Source organism: Choloepus didactylus, chromosome 2 (genome assembly GCF_015220235.1).
Source record: "Choloepus didactylus isolate mChoDid1 chromosome 2, mChoDid1.pri, whole genome shotgun sequence".
NCBI lineage: Eukaryota > Metazoa > Chordata > Mammalia > Pilosa > Megalonychidae > Choloepus > Choloepus didactylus.
In genome coordinates, this window is record NC_051308.1 from 53,736,724 (window position 1) to 53,757,889 (window position 21,166).

General features: G+C 45.6%; 1 protein-coding gene across 1 annotated transcript; it reads left to right on the forward strand.

The window, feature by feature from the left end:
* The first annotated feature begins 3,561 nt into the window (after positions 1-3,561).
* On the forward strand, positions 3,562-21,087 carry FCMR (Fc fragment of IgM receptor). The gene is made up of 8 exons (XM_037824860.1): positions 3,562-3,738; positions 10,807-11,142; positions 11,872-12,000; positions 12,948-13,161; positions 15,817-15,947; positions 16,374-16,514; positions 16,743-16,801; positions 19,240-21,087. Exons 1-8 carry the CDS (start codon positions 3,702-3,704, stop codon positions 19,420-19,422), a joined length of 1,230 nt encoding a protein of 409 aa, XP_037680788.1. The 5' UTR covers positions 3,562-3,701; the 3' UTR covers positions 19,423-21,087.
* Positions 21,088-21,166: the final 79 nt, after the last annotated feature.

A 21,166-nucleotide genomic window follows, 5' to 3' on the forward strand; every position in this document is an offset into this window, starting at 1 on the left:
TCTTTGCCCCATTTTATATATTTTTTTCAAGAATGTGTTCCTGGAAGATGGTACAAGTTGAGGTTCCTTGCTTAAGAAGAGGGCAAAACTCACCAATATTTATGGAGGAGACTTCCAAGATGTTCTTTGCCCTGATGTGTAAGAGTGTGGAGGATGTGGACTACATTTTGGATGAGGAACTGAGGAGAGACCAAGCAGCCATCTGGGTGTCCCCAAAGTCCATCTGCATGGATAAAATATCCAGTTTGTTTCCAATTAATTTTTTTATCATCAGGTGGTTGTTTTTGGGATCCCTAAGCCCCTGGAGAGCCCCCAACAGGGAGAAGGGTTCCAGTGACTACATGGAGTTGGGGGGATAAAGTGGGGAGGGAAGAAGAGGAGCTAAAGGGAGGATTGGAGGTAGTAAAAAGAAGGAAGGAAGAAGGGGGTGACAGAAGGGTGAGGTCTTAGATGAGCCAATTTGAGGAGATCTGATGTTGCCCAAAGAGGCCTCTGAAGTTCCGGGGAGTGATTAGTGAACTCATGCCATGCAGAAACAAATTGGCAGGATTAACACCACAGTGGCAAAGCATATAATCACCAGGGGTCTTCAGAGAGGAATGCCAAAAGATTGGGAACTTCTCATAGTGAAGGAGGGTGTCAAAATAATAACTAAAATTTAAGATCCCAACAAAAGAGGAAGATGAAGATTCAAATGAGATCTTAACAAATAAAGAAGACAAACCCAGAAGTCAAAGGTGTAACAAAAGGAGCTGGAAAGAATTTGGCTTAATGGAAGGGGCAAGGAGAAAGGAGCCAAGAAAAATCCTGCGCCGCAGTCAGTGACAAAATCCCCACTCAGAAGAGCCACGAAGGCTTCTGTGTAGGAAGTTGCTCGCTCAAACCAAAAGAACAACCTCAAACCAAGTGTCCGTGAATGAAACCCCACTCACTGAGATCGCAATATACAAAAAGAGCTCTCTCAAAGAATCAAAGTCAATTCCTTACCAAATTTCACAGGCAAACTGTCTGGAGCACCAGATCAGGAGTCGGACACCCACCAGACCCCAGTTATTGAAGCAGGTAGAGGACAGTAGGTCCGAGCTGCACCTGAGTCAGCCCGGTGCAAGTCCAACAGATGCCCCAGTCCTTTTCAAGTTAAGGCATCATTGACTGCCAAAGGAAAAACTGCACCAGACCACGTGAAACAGGCAAGGGTGACTTTATTCATAGCTACCATGGAGGGGGGGCTGAGAGAGTAGAACTCAACTCCATGGGATAAAAGGACATCAGTCTTTTTAAGGGCTGAGAGCTGGTTAAAGGAAAAGCACTAGAAGATAGTAAGGGGCAGTAGATCCCTGGGATGGCTGAGGGATTTACCGAGGTTGCCATTAGCACAGCTTGTTTCCGAATGTTTCCCTTTGCCATAATTAGGCCACCTGGCATCTATAAGGACCAGGAATTAGGAAGCAGGAGATAAGAAACCACCTAGTTAGCAGGCACCTGGATAGTGTAAGGGCCCCAGTCAGAGGGAGGTCAGGGGCCTGGAGTCAGGGACTAGAGTTTAGTCACGCTAGAGGGAAGTTAAGGCAGTCTTGCTCACCCCTAATGCTAGCTCCTAACAGCCCAATATGATAAGTTTAAGGGTTTCATTTGGGCAGCACATAAATTGCAAATCTCTCCTACCCACTCTCATTCCACACACCTCCAGCACTGCCTGGCAAGCCCCATCCAAAGTGTAGGCAACATCTGATCTTCATCGACACATGCATACTCACACATCACACACCACACCTCACACCTCACACATTGCACATTTCACACACTCCCACCTCACACACTCTCACACTCACAATAACACATCACATGTCCTGTCTCTCTCTCCTCCCTCCCTCCCTCTCTTGATCTCAGTAAATTGCAGAGCCCAGCTGTATCACAGCTGTAGGGCAAGTTGGGAAGGGTGGCAGCTGATCTGAGCCAAGGCCTCTGGCAGTCACTCACTCTAAAAGAGAGAGGCTTGTGGCTGTCCTCTGACATCTTGGCGCAATTGGTGGCCAGAGGAAATCACAACTACAACTGCTCTGGGCCTTGGCAAATCAGACGGGTGTGGGGCAGGGTGGGCTGCCCGCCCACACAGCTTCCTCTGCACCTGTTCACGCCTTACATTCAACTTTCACTGCGGATGTTGTTGTTTTGGAAAGCACATGACAAATTTAGTTTGCGGGGGCGAGTGCAGAGGGGTTTGCACAGGAACACTGAGGAGCCGGACTGTCAACCGGAAAGGCTGTGGGAGAAGCCTAAAGCCCCTATAGGCACAGAGGGTGTGGCCTGGCCTGGAGGTGGGGCCTGGGAACGGACCTACAGTGGAACAGCCAGGAATGAAGGCCTGGGAATACACCACTCCACAGACATGAGATTCGACTTGGCCACAAGCATGGAAGTTGCCAGACTCTGGTGTTTCTTGGATGCATTCAGCTTCAAACCAATACCTAGGGCAAAGAAAGGATGGGGGCCATGTGAGACACTGGGGGCCCTCCCCACTCCTCACCAGTGTTCATTTCTCCAGAAATTTCTAGTCCACTCAGGTGTTAATTTGTAAGTAATAACCCAGCACATCTCCACATTAAAGTATTCTTAGTGCTTCTCCTGGACCTCACGAAAGCCATCTGAGGTAAGCAGGGCAAGGATCATCCCTATTTTATAGATGAGAACATTGAGGCCAGGGAGGCTTGCCCAAAGCTAGAGTGTACCAAGCCAGGACCAGAACCCAGTCTTCTGACTTGAATCCAAAGCTCTTTCCATGAAACCCTCATGGCTGATTGCCTCAGCATCTCTTTCCTCTTCGATCACTGGGCCTCTCCCTAGGGCCCTCAGGGTCCTGAAGGATCACTCTGCCAGGCTTCTGTGACTCTGGTGGAGGTGCTGTGTGATCTGTCACACCCTGATCCTGGCCTCACCCCTGGGGTCACTGGACAGTGGCCCGGTCCCCTGCCAGAGGATAGCCACCTTATGGAGGTGGTGGGTAGAGGCGAGGGATGGCTGGTCAATGTGTAGGGCCATCTGTGGTTAAGACCCCTGGAATGACGTTCCTCAGAACACCAGGGATCATCTAGTCCCACTCTTTATTTCATAGATAAAGAAATTGGGTCTACAAGAAAGCTAATGAATTACTCAAAGTCCAGTAGTTCGTTTCCTCATGCACTAGGTGCTTGAAAACTAGTTGTCAAATCAGTTCAACTTCTGACTTCAGGCCCAAGTTTCTCTCCATACAGCCTTCATCAAATGGGGAAAAGAAATGGTGAAGGGCTCTCTTATCCTGAAGACAAGGATAAAATTGGCTCGGAATGAATTATTATACATTAAGCATGGGAGGCCCCTCCAAGAAAAAGCCCTGAAGACAAAGAAACATCATGCCTTCTAGTTAATAAATAGTCTTAAGAAGCTGCCTAGAGGCCTCAGAAATTTGGGAACCCATTTTCACTCAACACAAAATGTTTTTGCAAATGCTGACTTCCGCTGTCTGGTTTGCTGGTGTTTTCTTTTTAGCATAAGACTAATTAGCAAACAAAACAGATGGCCATTTCCTCATTTTCAAGTCTTTCTTCTCATGGGAGACAGAAAACTCTGTCAGGCTTCAGATCTTGAAGGGCTCCTGGGTGAGCTGTGGGTCTCTGTCCTGCTCTCCGGTGGCTCTTGGATGGGAACTTGCTCTGGAAGGAGCCATGAACTTCTGGCTTTGGTCACTTTACTTCCTGCCAGGTGAGTGCTATGGGGAAACGCCACTCTGCATATGTGAGATTCGGCTTGGCCACAGGTATGGGAGTTTCTAGGCTCTGATGTTTTTTGGATGGACTCATCTGCAAAATAGCACCTAGGGCGTGGGGAGGATGGGAGCCATGCCAGACATTGGAGGCTCTCCCCACTCCTTGCCAGTGCTCCTCTTTCCAGACACTTCTATTCTGCCCACGTGTTAACTCATAAGGGCTGAAGGTGTCACTTCTCCCAGACATATTAGTCTATTAATATGGGATCTTGTCACAGGTACCTACAAAGTTCTTTCTTCTTACATCTCTAGTCTTTTTCTTTGGGTCTCTTTCACTCCCAAATTTTTTAATTTCAACTCTAAATGAGGACTTCCTACCCTGTTCCATAGCCCTAATCTATTTCCTAAGTCCCATATCTCAATTTACAACCAGGGATCATCTAGTCCCACTCTTCATTTCATAGATAAAGAAATCGAGTCTCCTAGGCAACCCCATTTCAACATCCCACCAAGACCTGGAAAGCAACATGCCGAACACTTAAAACTTGGGCTCCTCATTGGTCACCATCCAAACCAGCTATACTCCATCTGTCTTAACTGTCTCTGATAACAGCCAGACTAGCTTTAAAACAAAACAACAAACCTTTATATTTAGAGCAATTTTAGATTTACAGAAAAATTGCACAGAAGTTCTTACATACCACCCCTATCCACCCCCCCACACACACACACATAGTTTCCCAGACTGACTCTCTACCATCTCTTTTCATTTATTCCCACCCAGACCTTGATCCAATCAATGGCCAACTCATATAGTTTCTAGATGCACAGTTATCAGGATCAGAAGCAATGATACTTTCAGGAATGGAATGGAAAGAAGAAGAACACATAATCATCTCTTCACTGTCTTTCTTACTTTCTCTAATTCAGCATGCATGTAGCTTCAGATTAACCTCCCTAAAACTTGACTCTAATCACCAGATTTCCCTTCCCCCAAACCTTCAATGGCTCCCACTGCCTATGAATTAAATACAAACTCCTCCCTTGCATTTGCCATTTACGCAATGAGTTTACCACACTCTCTTGCACTTTCCTAACCTCCTTCCAAACAGGACTCCCCTTGAACATGTTCTGGGCATTCTTGCCACCACGTCTTTGCACATACTATTCCCTCTGCCGGGAACATCCTTCCTCTCCCCTCCACCTTTGATGGGTCTTTCAAAGTCCATCTCAAACTCCACCTTCTTCCTGTAGATTTTCCTGAGCACCTTCTTCCAAACGCAATAGCTGATCACATTTTGCCTTGTGTTGTGGCTCAATATGAATCCTCCTAATTTTGTTTATTAAATGGTGAGCTCCTTGAGGATTGAAATAGTTTCTTATTCATATTTGCTTTCTTTGTGATATCTTAAATACAGAGGAAACTCAATAAATATTGAGTAAGATTGAAAAACCTTAAAAGTCCAAAGGAATGGAGTTTTAATGAAATTTCAGACACTGTGCAAGGTAGTGGGAGTTAGGAGGGCACAGTGGTCAGTTAACTCAACTTAGGCCTGAATAGGAGGAGGGGCTGGGAAGGGGGAGTGGAAGGTTGTGGGGAGTGAAAATCTCCACACACTATACCCATCATCTGCCCTGAGCAGTACCACCCTTCTAGCTGAGCCAGAGGGGTCCCTGCTCTGGGCCCCATGCTTTAGAGTACCCACTCTGGTCCTCCTCCAGCCATGCCCATCCCTAAAAGGTAGGGAGTTTAACAGGCTCCAGGGGTTGTACCCACCCAGAGCCCTCCTCTCCCCATATACACGCCCTGTTCTAGATCTGGACTTCCTCTCCAGTTGACTCTAGACCCACTTCCAGTGACTGTGCAAGTCTCTCCTGGGTTTTCCTCCTGAGAGTGACTCCTAGGCCTATAAAAGGGTGACCACAGGTGGCTGTTTAGGGAGGACGTGGAGGGAAGGGGCTGGATGGAGCTTGCACATGTAAGCTGGTGTATCCACCACACACACCAGGACCCTTGGGGTGTGGGCAGGAGACAGGAGAGAGAAGAGAAGGGAGACAGGCCAGAGCTGGGAGCAGGAGGCCTTGGGCCAGTTTTCCCTCCTTGGCCATATTGTTGAGTAGTCATCCAAGTAGTATGTGAAATTGTCAATATGGGGGGCCAGAACATATTTTATTCAACAGCTTATTAGCTTGAATTACAACTTTAAAATATTTAGACATACAGTATTTAAGTCTTCATTTGTTCTCTTGCCCTTGGCCCTGCAAATGTTCGGGGCAGCCCTAGTCGTTGGAGTCCAGGATGCAGCACAAGCTGTCGGACACTGTGTCTGGAGGTGCATGTGGAGGTCCTTGACAGGGCAAGGCAGTATCATATGGTGTAGGCTTTCAAATCTCATTTACCTGATGCATAAAAATAAGTATACTTACTGTTGTGACCCAGTATACACACACACACACACACACACACACACACACACAACTAAAATTCATTCTTGATTCTTTAAGAAGGTTATGAGTGTTGGTCTTCAGCAGTTAGGTGGATTACAGCGCATTTACTGAGATGGGAAGAGTGTGAAGGAACAGGTTTGGGAAGAGAAATCAAGAGTTTTCTTTGGCCATTGTAATTTTGAACTACATTATAGACATTCAAGGATAGACAAAGGACATCTAGTTTCTGGTCCAGCGCATAAGGCACTTGGAAGTCATCTCTCCCATCCTAACAACAAGAAAAAAAGCTGCACAAACAAAAAAACAACTCTTCTTAGATCCAGCAAGAATTGAGGTCACAGGGCAAACCACTATCCCCAAAACCGGAGAGAAACTGATAAAGAGAGCCACACCTTGTGTAAAGCAGCCCAGGAAGAGAAACTCTCTGCGCGGGTGCTGGTAGGAACACTTAAACTATAGTTGATGAATTGCAGGAGGCTCAGGCTCAGTGTGGGCTAACTTGCGAGTTAAAGACTTTGGGGGGCCGAGTTTTAGAGGTGCTCCCACGCTTTCCTGAGTTTTACCTCCAGGAGCCCCACAATGTTCTCACAGTGAAGACTGGAGAAAGTGCCTTTCATGTTCCCATTTAGAAATATGTCCAGTGTGGTCTCTTCCCCTTAACAAAAGCTTGCCCTTGAAAAAACCATTTTCCTAGAGCCTAACCAACTTAAGATTTTTTCAGAGTTTAAATGATTTGGGGAAGGGCAATACAGCCCCCTCTAGCCTTCCTGTCTCACTTAGAGAAAGGAGAGGAAAAACAGCTGAGAAGCATCTGTGAAGATCACAGGAGGGCACAGGCTCAGAAAACATTGAGACTGAACCCTAGGATTCTAGAATGCTCCTTCCCACGCCTTACCATGGCATTAAGAGGACTCCTGTGTAAACACAGGGGATTGCAACAGAAGGACCTGCATGGCTCACACACGACAGGAGAGACAATAAAGAACACTGGAGGACATTTGAGCCTCTGACACCTACGGCTACTGCCAACAGTAAGCACTGCCTAACCCCTAGACAAATAACCTTCACGCGAAAGGTCTATTTACCTAAGTTCCTTCTGCCCGGTACATCATGTCCAGCTTCAACCACAAATCGCAAGGCATACTAAAAGACAAAACACAATCTGCCTCTCTCTATCATCCTCCCATGCTCCCAAGTTTGTTTCTACTTCCTTACTATTGCCCTCATTCTTCTCCCTGGAGTATCCTTCCTAGACTTCTCAGCTTATCCAGAAACCTCCACCCTGCCTCTTTCCCCGATGCTTTCCTTGACTCTCCTTGTTTGCCCAAACTCCTTTGGAGCTGTTCAGAATGTGTGGTCTGTGGATGAATTTCAGGAAGCCTGTGGCGTTCCCTCCGTTCCTCGAACATGCAAGTTCTCTCTTACAACCCGTAGGGCTGTGCTCCCTGCCTGGAAGACTCTCTCCTCCTCCACCCCATCTCCCCAGCCTCACCCCAGTGCACACACCTTACCCTATGAAAACTCTTCCCAGAAATAAGCAGATGCTTATCGGGACTCGGTTGACAATTAATCATATATGGTCTTACCCTTTTCTCTAGCAGGCACAACTGTGTTAGACCTGTCTTCTTTCAACCATAGCATAAGTTTTTTGATTTCAGGGACTCATGAAACAAATTAAAAAACAATTTTTTTTAGAGCAGTTGTAAGTACAGAAAATCATGCCGAAAGTACAGATTTCCCATATACACCCTCCCATACACACACACACATATACACACAGTTTTCCCTATTATTGAAATTTTTCATTAATATGATGCCTTTATTGCAACTGATGAACAACTATTAATATAATTATACTATTAACTGCAGTCCATGATTTACATTAGGGTTCACTTTTTGTGTTACACGGTTCTATGGGGTTTCAAAATTTTTATTCTGGTAACATATATACAAACTAAAATTTCCCATTTTAACTTCTTTCAAATATACAATTCAGTGGTATTAATTACATTCACAATGTGCTACTATCACCACCATCCATTACCAAAACTTTGTCATCACCCTAAGCAAAAACTCTGTACCAACTGAGCATTAACCCCTTATTACCTACCCCCATCCCTGCCCCTATTAACCTGTATTCAAATTCCAGAGTCTATGAATTTGCATTTTCTAGTTATTTCATATAAGTGAGATTATAAAATATTTGTCCTTTTGTGTCTGACTTATTTCATTCCACATGACATGTTCAAGGATCATCCATGTTGTCATATGTATCAGAACTTCACTCCCTTTCATAGCTGAATACTATTCCATTGTATGTATATACCACATTCTGTTTATCCATTCTTCCATTGATGGACACTCGGGTTGCTTCCACCTTTTGACATTTGTGAATAATGCCACTATGAATGTTGGTGTGCAAATATCTGTTTTCAATTCTTTTGTGTATATACCTAGAAGTGGGATGGCTAGGTCAAATGTAATTCTATGCTTAATTTTCTGAGGAACCACCAAACTGTTTTCCTCAACAGCTGCATCATTTTACAATCCCACCTACAATATATGAGGGTTCCTATTTCTCCGCATCCTCTCCAACAATTGTCATTTTCTGTTTTTTTAATAGTAGCCATTCTAGTGGGTGTGAAGTGGTATCTCATTGTGGTTTTGGTTAGCCTCCCTAGAAGCTAATGATGCTGAGCATCTTTTCATGTGCTTATGGGCCATTTGTATACCTTCTTTGGAGAAATGTCTATTCAAGTCCTACGCACATTTTTTATGTGGGTTGTTTGCCCCTTTTTTTTGTTAAGTTGTAGGAGTTCTTTGTCTATTCTGGATATTAAACCCTTATTAGATATATGGTATTTTAGTTTGCTAAAGCTGATGAAACGCAATATACCAGAAAAGAGCTGGCTTTTACAATGGGGATTTATTAACTTACAAGCTGACAGTTCTTAGGCCAGGAAAATGTCCAAATCAAGGCATCAGCAGGTGATGTTTTCTCCCTAAAGAACTATTCTAGTGATTCTCAAAGCACGTGGCAACATCTCCTGTTCTCTCCCCGGTTTTGCTGCTTTCAGCTTCTGGCTTCAGTGGCTTCCTCTCTCAGCTTCCCTGTCTTTTCTCTTTCAGCTTCTCTGACCTTTCTCTTTATCGTCTCTGTTTTATCTTCTTATAAAGGACGCCAGTAAGAGGATTAAGACCCACCCTGAGTAAGGTGGGTCACACCTCATACTCACCAAAAGATCCTACTTAGAATGGGTCCATACCCACAATAGGTTTACACCCACAGGACTGGGTTAGCTATAAGAAATGATCTTTTCTGGGGTACATAACAGCTTCAAACCACCATATATGGTTTCCAAATATTTTCTCCCATTCTTTAGGTTGTCATTAACTTTCTTTATAATATCCTTTGATACACAAAAGTTTTTAATTTTGATGTCCTATATAGCTATTTTTTCCTTTATTAATCATGATTTTGGTGTAAAATCTAAGAATCCATTGTCTAATACAGGTCTGAAGATGTTCCCCTATATTTTCTTCTAGGAGTTCTATAGTCATGGCTCTTATATTTAGGTCTTTGATCCATTTTTACTCCATTTTTGTACATGGAGCCAGATACAGGCCAACCTCCATTCTTTGCATGCGGATATCCAGTTTTCCCAGCACCATTTGTTGGAGACTATTCTTTCCTCATTAAGTGGATTTGGCACCTTTGTTAATCAATTGGCCACGGGTGTGAGGGTTTATTTCTGAACTCTCAATTCTATTTGATTGGTCTGTATGTCTGTCTTTATTCCAGTGCCATGCTGATGAAGCACATCACTGTTTCCTCCCTGTTCCACAGCCTCCCCAATACACATACAATGTGTGCATACCTGTGCACACAAGAACACACACTCGCACACACCCTCACTTTTTCTCCTGCCTTCCATGCCCATTCATTTAGGCCACAACTTAAACATCACTTCTTCCAGAAAGCCTTCCTCAAACTCTGTCATCACCTGCAACAGTCTGGATCAGGTGACCCTGCTTGGTGCTTCCAAGGAACCCTGTGCTATCTGTCCTGGGATTTAGTACACTGTGCTATGGTGAACAAAACTGTAAAGGAAAAACTTTTACGACGTAACTGCACCATGCCTCCCAATAACACAGTGAAGTCACTTGGGGATTATGTGGCTGTTTGGGGTCAACTGTGGCATATTATCTCTCCTTGGAGTGGGTTTTGCCATTTTGGCTATTCTCAGGGGTTTGCTGTCTGGGTCCTTAAAGGTTTAGGTTTGGTGATAAGGGTGGGGTTGGATCTGAGGATTAGGTTAAGGCTTGGCTGGGGCTGGGGAGAGTTTGGCTGAAACACGGGCTTGGGCATAGGGCTGAGGATGAACACAGAGTTGGCTGAGGTTGTGAATAGGGTTGGGGTTAGGAAGAGGCTGAGGATGAGGCTAAGGCAAGAGATGAGGATGGGGCTGAGGCTTGAGCAGATAATGGGGTTGGGACTGGGATTGCAGATGTGAGTGAGGGTAAGGTTTGGAGATGGGGCTGGAGTTGGGGGTGTGGCTGGGATTGGGATAAACTGGGGGTGGGGTTTCTTCTGCATTAACTCCCTGTCCCTGCAGTATCTGGGGCTCTCAGGACTCTCCGAGAAGTAAAGCTGGAGGCAGAGCTAGGCGGATCCATTACCATCGAGTGCCCGCTTCCTGAAATCCCCAAGAGAGTATATCTGTGCCGGGTGATGACTACGTCTGGAGTGTGTACCACTGTGGTGTCCAACACGAACTTCATCAAGGAGGAATACAGGAGCCGAGTCACCCTCCAGCCATGCCCAGATAAGAATCTGTTCCTGGTGGAGGTGACAGAGCTGACCAAGAGTGACAGTGGAGTCTATGCCTGTGGGACAGGCAGGAACACAGGCCGGGGCAAGACCCAGCAAGTCACCCTGCATGTCAACAGTGGTAGGTGCTCCAGCTGATTGGAGGTACCATTCACCCAGAAAACTTTTCCACTTGGGAAGGTTGAGACTACCATCCAACTATAACAGTTCCCCAACCTCTTATGCTATTGCCATAGTAGTCCAATAATAATTGGGATCCATATAGTTGAAACATCATAGAGTCAATTAACCTCATTGTCCACAGAATCTTCTATCCAATGTGTGTGAAAGGAATAAGATAAGTGCTCTCCTTGTACTGCCCATCCTACCCAGGGCATTGTGGGGTCGGGAGTGAGATTGAAGACAGATTTTGAAAATAGAATAAATTGGAAACAAAAGGAAATAATTGTCCTACATAGTATCAGGGATAACTATAAAGGAAAGGCACTCCCTTTTGAAGTCAGATTTGTAGGCCAAACTTGTTACTTCATGGTCTGATCATTCCTTATTTTTCCTAAATCCTATCTTTCTCCTTTGCTCCAGTGACTTCCCCATATACATGCAGCACTAATTCACAGCCTAAAATCCCAGTGGCCTTTCATGGTTTTGCAAGGAAGGTTAATGGGGATCCAGGGAAAGATTATTTCCTTCCTTAGCCCAGTTCTTTTCCTGCTCCCCTCGGTGAACCCAGTTGTCATTGCTTCACTGCCATCCACCCTGACTGAGCCAGCCTCAGCTCACACCACAGTTACTTCCCCAGTTTTCAGTCACCTCCTAGAGCCCACCAATGTTTTCTTCTTGCCTCCAACAGAGTATAATCCATTCTGGGAAGAGATGCCGACACCTGAGCCTCCCAGATGGTTTCATAGACTTCTGCACCTGGCACTGCCCTCTTGGGCCCACATGCCTGCAGATCCCACTTCTGAATTCATATCCAAAGGTCAGTTCACCAAAGCTAGGGTGGAAGAAGTGGAGGAGATGTTGGGGCATTATGAAGAGTGGGAAGGCATGTGTATATTCAATTCACAGAACAGTTGGTGAGCAGAGGTGCGTCTCAGATGTTTATTTCCCTGCATTAGAAGAGGGTACTTCCCCTGAGATCTGCTCTCCAGTTCCCTTAACCCTACCATACAGCCAGTACACCTAGCCCTACTTGCAGAACTCACATATCACCACCAGGTGGCACTACAAGTAATAAAGTTTGTGCCCCATTCACAAATTCTAGCTCTTTTATGAATGACTGTCAAAACCAAAACTGAGCAGAGGTGGTCATGCCTCCTGCTGACTTCACTGCTGGTGTCCAGGATTTTAACAATTCTGTTTTGCAATAAAAAGATTAATGATGATCCTGCTAAGGTTACCTTTACATTTCTATATCATTTTCCAGTTTGAAACACATTTGACATGTAATATTCCCATCATATCCTCATATCTACCCTGTGAGTTAGAGACATTAATTGAACATTATTACACCAGGGGACCCCGCTGGGTGCCAAGAGGGATAGTAACTGAACAGATCATATATCCAAGGTTATGACTGTTAGGTTTGGGATGGAAAAGAATGACAAGCACACAAATATAGCACAAGGAAGAGTGGGAATAAAACAAAAAATAAGCTTTTTTTTCCATGCTCAGAGGAGGAAAAGTGTTCTGCCTGGGAAATCAAGGAAAGCTTCCTGGAGGAAATGGTATTTGAAGCAAATATAGATAGGAATTTACCAGGTAGAGATGACCTGCTAGGAAGGCATTTCAGGCCATGAGGACTACAAGAACAAAGGTTATGCAGGTAAAAGGAAAGAGTGTGTACAGGAAAGAGATGGCAACCTAATGCTGCTGGAGACTAGGATGTGTATTTGAAAGGCGACTTTTTCTTGCTATCTCCTACAGTAACCACACCAGTTCAAAGGACTCAGACCCCTCCAGACCACACCCTCACCCCCATCACCCACCACCTGCAAGATTCCAGAGTATCTTCAGTAACTGCTTCTAAGACCCCAACCCTCCTGCCATCCACCACAGCCTCAAAGACCTCCGCTCGGATGGAGCTGCTCGAGTCCCAGACAGCAAGCTACAACTACCGCACCAGGCAACACAGGCAGAGGTAAGAAGCCTCCCTGATCCAGGATGGGTGCATCCCTGGGCAAGGTAGGCTAGAAATCCACTGAAATCTTCCTGCAATGTGTACCATGAGAGAAGCTTCTTGGCTTTTCCTCTAGAAAACCACTACAAAACACACTACCTATAAGAACACACTTTGACTCCATTCCATTAGGAATATGCTTGTCCATGCCCCAGCAGGAGGTCCTGTAGATGGGACCCAAGTCCTTTAGTCACTCAACATTCATTCTGATCTCTTTTGATGAGGAAGAATTCTGAAGAAGACCGCTTAATCTCGCACAGTAATTTACAGCATTAAGTAGCACTGTGCTCATGTGTCAACACGGTGGCAGCCACACTGGCTACCATGTCGTAGAATTTAAGAGGATGGCTTCTGAAGCATGAATTCACCATCTGGCCTCCCGCAGGCAGGTCATTTAATTTCTCCATACCTCAGTTCATTCATTTGTCACCTCGTGGGGTTGTTATGAGAATTAATGAGTTAGTACAAGTGCCTGATATTTACAAGTACTAAGTGTTAGCTGTTGTTGTTAAATTAGAACTGCCTTGGGAGGGTTTGAAGAAAAAAAAGCGTGATGGTTAGGCCACCGCAGACCAACTTAATTAGACTATTGGGAATGCTGTCCCCCTGCCCCTCCTCCCCCCCACCCACAATTATACTTTTCTAAGACTCTCCAAGTGAATCCAAATGCACCAAGGATTGAGAAATATTGTCTATAACTGTGCTGCCCAATTTAGTAGCCAGCAGCCACATATGGCTATTAAGCACTTGAAATGTGGCAAAACTGAGCTGAGATCTGGATTTTGAAGACTTTAGTGCAAAAAAGAACATAATAAATCTCATTAATCATTTTTATATTGATCATATGTAGAAATGAATTATTAGATGTTTTTAGATAAATAAAATATACTTTAAAAATTACTTTCACCTCTTTCTTCTTACTTTTTTATAATGTGGCTACTAAAAAAATTAAAATTACATATGTGACTCATTATAATATTTCTCTTGACCAGCACTGGTCTAATCTGGGGCTCAGTCCAAGGAAGTGCTGCAACAGACCACTAGGGGGCAGCATTATGGCAGACCTCTAAGAAAACCTGTAATAATTGGAATTATTTTTGCCTAACCAAAGACAAATGTGTTAGTGTACAAAGGGACCTCCAACATCATTTGGGTTTTATAGATGAGGAAACTGAGGTCAGGAGATTTTAGTGGTTTAAAATAGAGCCAAGACTCCTGTGTCCTGGTTCCGTATATCACAGCAACTTACCAATGAGTCAAAGTCAATTCAAGAAAACATTTTCTGAGTTTCTACAGTGTGCCAGGGGCTATGTTATGTCCTGAAGACGTAAAAGATGATGACGGGGGATGTGAAATGAAACGAAGTAAAGCTTCAGTGGCTGAGAGATTTCAAATGGAGTCGAGAGGTCACTGGTGGACTTTCTTAGCACTATATAGATAACACTATTTAGGTTTTAATGTATTGGAATAGCTAGAAGTAAATATCTGAAACTACCAAACTCCAATCCAGTAGCCTTGACTCTTGAAGACTGTTGGTATAACAATGTAGCTTACAAGGGGTGACAGTGTGATTGTAAAAACCTTGTGGATTGCACTCCCTTTATCCAGTGTATGGATGGATGAGTAGAAAAATGGGGGCAAAAACGAAATGAGTGGGTGGGGTGGGATGGGGTGGGATGATCTGGGTGTTCTTTTTTACTTTTATTTTTGATTCTTATTCTTTCTGGTGTAAGAAAAATGTTCAAAAATAGAAGGGGTGATGAATACACAACTATTTGATGGTACTGTGAACAGTTGATTGTACACCATGGATGATTGTATGGTATGTGAATATATCTCAATAAAACTGAATTACAAATAAAAAAAAGAACCAACCAATTGATGGGCAATAAAAAAAAAAAAAAAGATGATGACAAGCAATATCCACATCTTCCTAACTAACTTATGCAAGAGTGACTGCGGTAAGGGTGTAAAAGGTATGAACGTGAAAATTGGGAACTTAGAATGGGGAAAAAATTGTTTCTGGCTTACCATGGTGGGGAAAGAAGAGAGGACTTTTGTACTGGCTTTTTAAGGGAAGTGAAATTTCGATATGAAGAGCAGATGGAGAGACCTTCCAGTCAGGAAGAGTACCATGCAAAGAACATCCTCTTTGCCACAGACATTACAGTAACAAAATGCTAACTAGAATTTAATACTTGCAACAGTTGTGAGGAAACTGGAGCACAGAAATTTGGAAGGAGGACTGACATTTTTGAGCCCTGCTCTAGACCAAGTGCATTAAGTTCTTCATATCCATTATTTACTTGGCTTCATATTCACAACAGTTCTGTTATATAGGTTTTACAATCCCCATTTATGGGAAAATAAGGCTCAGAGGAGTTAAGAGATTTGTATATTTATTCAAGAACACAGCCAGTAAAAGCAGGAACCTGAATTCGAACCCAGGTTTCCTGACTCCATAGACAAGGCTCTTATAAGAGAATAAGTCCTTAACACAAAGGAACACACTGTGAGCCATCTCCAGAAATGTTAGCCATGCAACAGTACTTCCTTAAACCTATCTCTCTTAGTGCTCTTCTCTTCCTCTCTCCCTCCCTTTCCCTTCCACCTTAGAGCCTTCAACCGTGGCCTGTCTGGGGGGATGGAAGATCAAGGATTTCACATCCTGATTCCGGCCATCCTGGGACTTATCCTGCTGGTACTTCTGGGGATGATGATAAAAAGGTCCATTCAAAGGAGAAAAGGTGAGCGGCACTGATCAGGGTTTGGTTAAGGGGTGAGCTGCCCAAAGCGCCCAGTACATTCAGAGCCTACACCACCACTCCCCCACCCCACCCCCACCCCGCCCCACCGCCACCACCGTGCTTCCCGGGGAAGACAGGGAAACGCAGGGAGCTAGGAATGACTAGCCTGGGGCATGGAGAAGGTGGGATGGCGATCAATGGCCTGGACTTGCAGCAGGAGAGCAGCCTCACCCTTCAGTCTTCAGTGAGGGTAGAGCTGTGCCTCACACGTCCAGCACACTTTTATTGATAATCTACATGTCACTGCCAAGCATGGGGGGCGGAGCGAGACTGCCTTTCGTTTCTTAGGACCCGAGGGTGCGAAGGGGGTGGTCACAGCCTCTGACAACATTTTCCTTCCTCCCTCCCCGGGGCTTTGCCGAGAAGCCTTTTCCAGGCGGGTCCGCCGACCGGCCGTGAGGATGCGCGCCCTGGAGGCCTCCCAGCCGCGCCCGGCGCAGCGGCCACGCTCCCAAAACAACATCTACAGCGCCTGCCCGCGGCGTGTCCGGGGAGCGGATGCTGCGGGTAAGCGAGGCGGCCAGCGGGGAGGACACGCGGGCGGACAAACAGTAGGAGCAGAAACAGCGTGGGTGCAGAGGGTGCGCCCGGCGCTCTGCGCTCGGCTCCCGGGAAAGCCTGGCGCCGGGGGACCCGCTCCACCCAGGGTTTCCGGTAGCGTAGGCTGGAGGCGGGGAAAGTGGAGCTGGACCCCTCGATCACGCGCTCATCTCTGCCTCCTCTGGTTCCCCTTAGGTGAGCAGGAGGCACCTCTCCCAGATCCCAGAGCAACTGAGCCCCAGGCGGGGCCGCAGGTAAGCCCCGCCCCTCCCCTGATTGGCAGTCGCGATCGGAACACGCCTCCCCAGACCTGGGTTGGGAGTTCACTCCAGCGCAGTTACTTGAGCTGCGGTTTAGCTGGAGGGGTCAAGAGTTTCCAGCAACTCCTGGGCTCTGAGGCTGGGGAACAAGCTGTGCATGTTTCCTCCTTGGTTGATGTCGGTAGACTGATTATCCAGGATCTGTGTAGATTTGGTTATGTGTATAACTTTTAGCTGAGCTTTTCTCCTGAAATAAACGTGTGCTGGATGCCAATAACTTAGTAGAGATTGATAGATGGCAAAGCTCCAAATACGTGAAGGGCTTTGATATGGAAGAGATTAGACTTTCTAGGAGGTCCTACAGAGATGGGAGCTTTAGACAGTTATACCTTAATATGAGGGAGAACTTTCTAGTAAACTCCCTCAGATGTGAGGAGTTACTTCACCCATCACTGGAGGCTGTTGGACCTGGCCTAGATGATGGCTTGGCAGAGATATTGCAGATAGCAGCCAACCCCTGGGGTGGACAGATTCCTGTTTAAATCTGGGAATGGACAGAGGGGTGCTCGTTTTTCTATCAATGGCCATTGATGGATGGGTAAAAAGCCTTTGAACTATCCATTCAACTTTGCTTTCCCAAATTAAGAGACAATGTTTTATTCTCTAAAGTAGCCCACAGTGGCTAAAACCAAAGGAACCAGAAAAAAAAAGGGAACTGTGGCCATTTGTCCCTGTTTTAATTGGTGTGTAGACTAAGCTACCGCAACAGACCCCAAAATTGAGGTCCCATAAGATGAAAGGCTTTTTTCCTGTAAGTAAAAGTCCAAAGGCAGAGTTAGTGTGTGGGGTGGTTGGAGCTGTGCCACAATATAATCCAGGGAATCAGACTCCTTCTGTTTGTTGCTGTATCATCCTCTGGACTCTTGCCTGGTGTGTGGTCAAAACTCCATCACCAGTACTATGTCCCTATTCCAGCCCACAGGAGGGAGAAAGATAAAGTGAAGAGCAGCCAGCTTCTTTAGAAAGGGACCCTGAAATTCAACACACCACTTCTACTGGCATCCCATTGGCCAGAACTTAGTCATGTGGCCACGCCTACCTTCAAGGAAGGCTAAGAAATGTAGCCCTTGGCTGGGTAATCATGTGTCACCTCCAGCTTCTTGATCATGCCCTTATGACCCACCCCTGCTAGAGAAGGTACACGCTAGCTTCAGAATAGTCCAACAATGCCCATGACTATGGCTTGGGCCATGCTCAGGCTTTTTCCCTGAAAAATTATGCCCTTTTTGGTGATATATTTTTGCCAAGACCCTTGCCCATCCTGGACACTCAAAAATTCAGTCTTCTAGACTGAGCTTGAGTTAAATTGTAAAGTTGCTAAACTGTGTCCTTCCAACTTCCCATGCTTGACCTTCATCTACTCCCATCTTATACCAGCTCCTTTCTCTTAAATTGCCTTTGTCCACACAAGGCCTCTCCTGGTCCTGTGCCTGCTCAAACCTACCATGCCTCCCTGCTTGAAACTCTCATTCCCCCTACTAAGGGCAAAAGGTAACTGATCAAATGAGTTCACGACAAGATTCAAATGACTGATTGATTACAGGGTATTTCAGCCTTCACAAGGAGTGTTTTACTTTTTTAAGCCAAGTAAATTGATCTCAAAGGAAGAACTGTAACAGATAGTGGTCGGTATATTTTTGACGCAAGCTGCTGCTGCTTCCCTCTTTGATAAAGCACCAGAAGTCAAAGTTCCTTTCAATGAGCACACCCTGAGTGCCTACCATGTTCAGGAAACTCTACTTCTAGTTCTCAGCACTTGTGCTTAAATACCTGCCATTCCCACTGCAACTGTCTTTGGTGGATGTCACAGTAATTATGCCATATCAGGGTCATTGGTACAGTCTTGTCCTCTGAGAACTGACCATCTTGAAGGCAGATGATCCTGAAATTCCCCATGTGGTCTACTGTCTTCCTCCCCTTCCTGGAATGCATTGTCATACCATGTCACGGCCTCTCTGAGCCCTTACAGAGGTGCAGGGCATGACTCATCCTACTTCCTAATAACTCCCTAAGAAGATGCATATTTGTCCCACAAGTCACATCATCTAATCCCTGAGGGGAAACTCCTACAGCAGCTGGTCTCCTTCAGACCCACGCTTAGCCACATGATTTTACTTTAAGCCCTGTGGAAGGCATTTCCTGTCTACATTAGATCTAAGTGTTTTCCAGTTATCTAGGGTGAGATGCCACCCTGAAAATCCCCAGGGCTGGGCCACTTGATGGGGCTCAGCCACCCTCTGTGTCTTTGCTTTTTGAAGTCTGCAACCATGCACGTGCTCCTCCCACCCCATTTTCCCATTGTGGAAATCTGCCTGGAAAGATACTAAAATCACCCTCCTCATATCCAGTGACATTTCTTTGGTTGTTCCCAGGTGTCTGAAGCTCTCTGGCTCCCTGGCTCCGGGGGCACTGTGAAGACCAGCTGCGAATCCCTGAGCTTCCACCACCAGCCTCCTGCCAAGGAGGAAAATGCTGATTCAGAGGACTACATCAATATTCCCCACCAGACTCACCTCCCTGGCTGTTCCCCCAGGCTTGGATCTTTGTGCCAATGACTTTCTTCCATCTGCTGATTTCCAACATTTGTTCCATCTGTTCCCAGCTCCCTCGTCAATTCCCACTCCCCACCTCAACTCTTCTTCCCAGTCCTATCTGCCCTGAACATAGCTCTGTCCCCTCCTCCTCTTGCACATTTTTGCAGCCCCCTCTGGTTGGCAGGGGACTCTGGGCAAGTCATCTAACAGACTGAGGGATCTGGCTCGAGACCACGTGGCATCAGGCAGGAGTATAGGCATTGCTGTTGCTTCAGAAATCCTTCCAAAGCTTGGGCCTCACACAGGCAGAAGCCCCTGGGGCTGCATCATGGGAGGTGCCTCAGTCCCTGCAAGCTAGGAAGGGGCCTGGTATGAACATAGCCCTGGAAATGTCTTTGCCCTGAACTTCCACTTATCTGGAGTCCTCTGGTAAGGCCCATTTATTTTGATGTGGTAAAGGATTCTAAATTTCTAGAACCTATCTTGTTAGCACTCAATGTGTTTGGTATTGCTGTTCCCACATCAGTTTCCTGGATATTGAAAGCAAAGTTGCATCAAAGTTAGATAGCCCCAAGATAAAGAAGCATACATATATTCCTAAATCCTTTCCACTCTAAGTTCTCTTTACCCTAAGTCACCTAGTTGATGCACCCAAGTGCCCTGATCCCAGCATAGCTTTTATCTCCTTGTCCCTCTTCCGTATCCTGGCCTGATTTTTGTGCACTTAATATCGGTCTACTCTAGCCACCCTTTGTCCAAAATCATTACAGCTCTCTGTTTTCTTCTCCTTGCCAGTTTCAGCTAATTAATAGCAGGGCAAGGAGAGAAAGCAACCTGGGGTTCCTGGAGGGTCAGGGGCTCTGCAGTAGTGCTTTTGTCATGAAAGAAGAGACACCCCACCTCCTACATGTACTCTTTCTCTTTGGAGTTTTTGGAGCAACATCACAGTCAGCTGCTATATCTTTGGAATTAAGTCAACTTAATGCCAAAGTTCAGCCAGGGCTTGAGAATAGAGAATGCCTAGTCTTTCTATTAGGCAGGATGCCTTTCCCAGATACTGAACTCAGCCTTGCTGGGCAATGATCCAGAAATGAAAGGCAAGGCTGCCAGAATTGGTTTCTGTTGCTTTTTACTAGCAGGGCCCATCGTCACAGGTTGGACAGTCTATCACATCAGCAATGTCAGTTTGACACTGGCAACCTCTCAAGTGGCAGATGAGAGAAGAATGACTTGGCTAATTAAAAAAAGTTCACATAAAGGGGAAGGGAGGTGGTGGGGTGAGGCGTGTAGGTATGAGCGAAAGGTTTAATGAGAGTCTGCTTTGTGCTGGGCACCTCAATGTACTTGTATCTTCTATCATTTACATCTCTAACCAGTGCCCCTGACCCCCACCCCAGTGCTCTGTCCCTGCAGATATTATAAGACAGTGGGATCTCCATGCCCTAAAGTTCAAGTGCATATCCCAGCATCCCTCATTATTCCTCAACAATTCAAAGAAAAGACCAAAAATCCGGTTTATTAAATATTTACTGAGCACCCACGTATGGCCCCCCAGCTGTGGCAAGTATTGTGGGGGATACAAGAGAAACATGGGGCACTGTCCCTGCTGTCTTTGCAGAATGTTCAGTCTCACAAATAAATATAACATCAGCTAAAACACTGACAGCAATTAAATAGAGTTGTAATAAATACGGGAATCTGCTTCGTAGGTAATTCACAGCATCCAAGGGAGCCCATCATGGCTGTCGTTGGGCGACTTAATGAA

What these genes read in the sequence shown, in the direction of transcription:
- FCMR (XM_037824860.1), top strand. Translation starts at nt 3,702, where the DNA reads ATGAACTTCTGGCTTTGGTCACTTTACTTCCTGCCAG. An exon ending in GTCCATTCAAAGGAGAAAAG is followed by an intron (nt 15,948 to 16,373) that starts GTGAGCGGCACT and finishes TTTGCCGAGAAG; the next exon opens with CCTTTTCCAGGCGGGTCCGC. An exon ending in AGCCCCAGGCGGGGCCGCAG is followed by an intron (nt 16,802 to 19,239) that starts GTAAGCCCCGCC and finishes GGTTGTTCCCAG; the next exon opens with GTGTCTGAAGCTCTCTGGCT.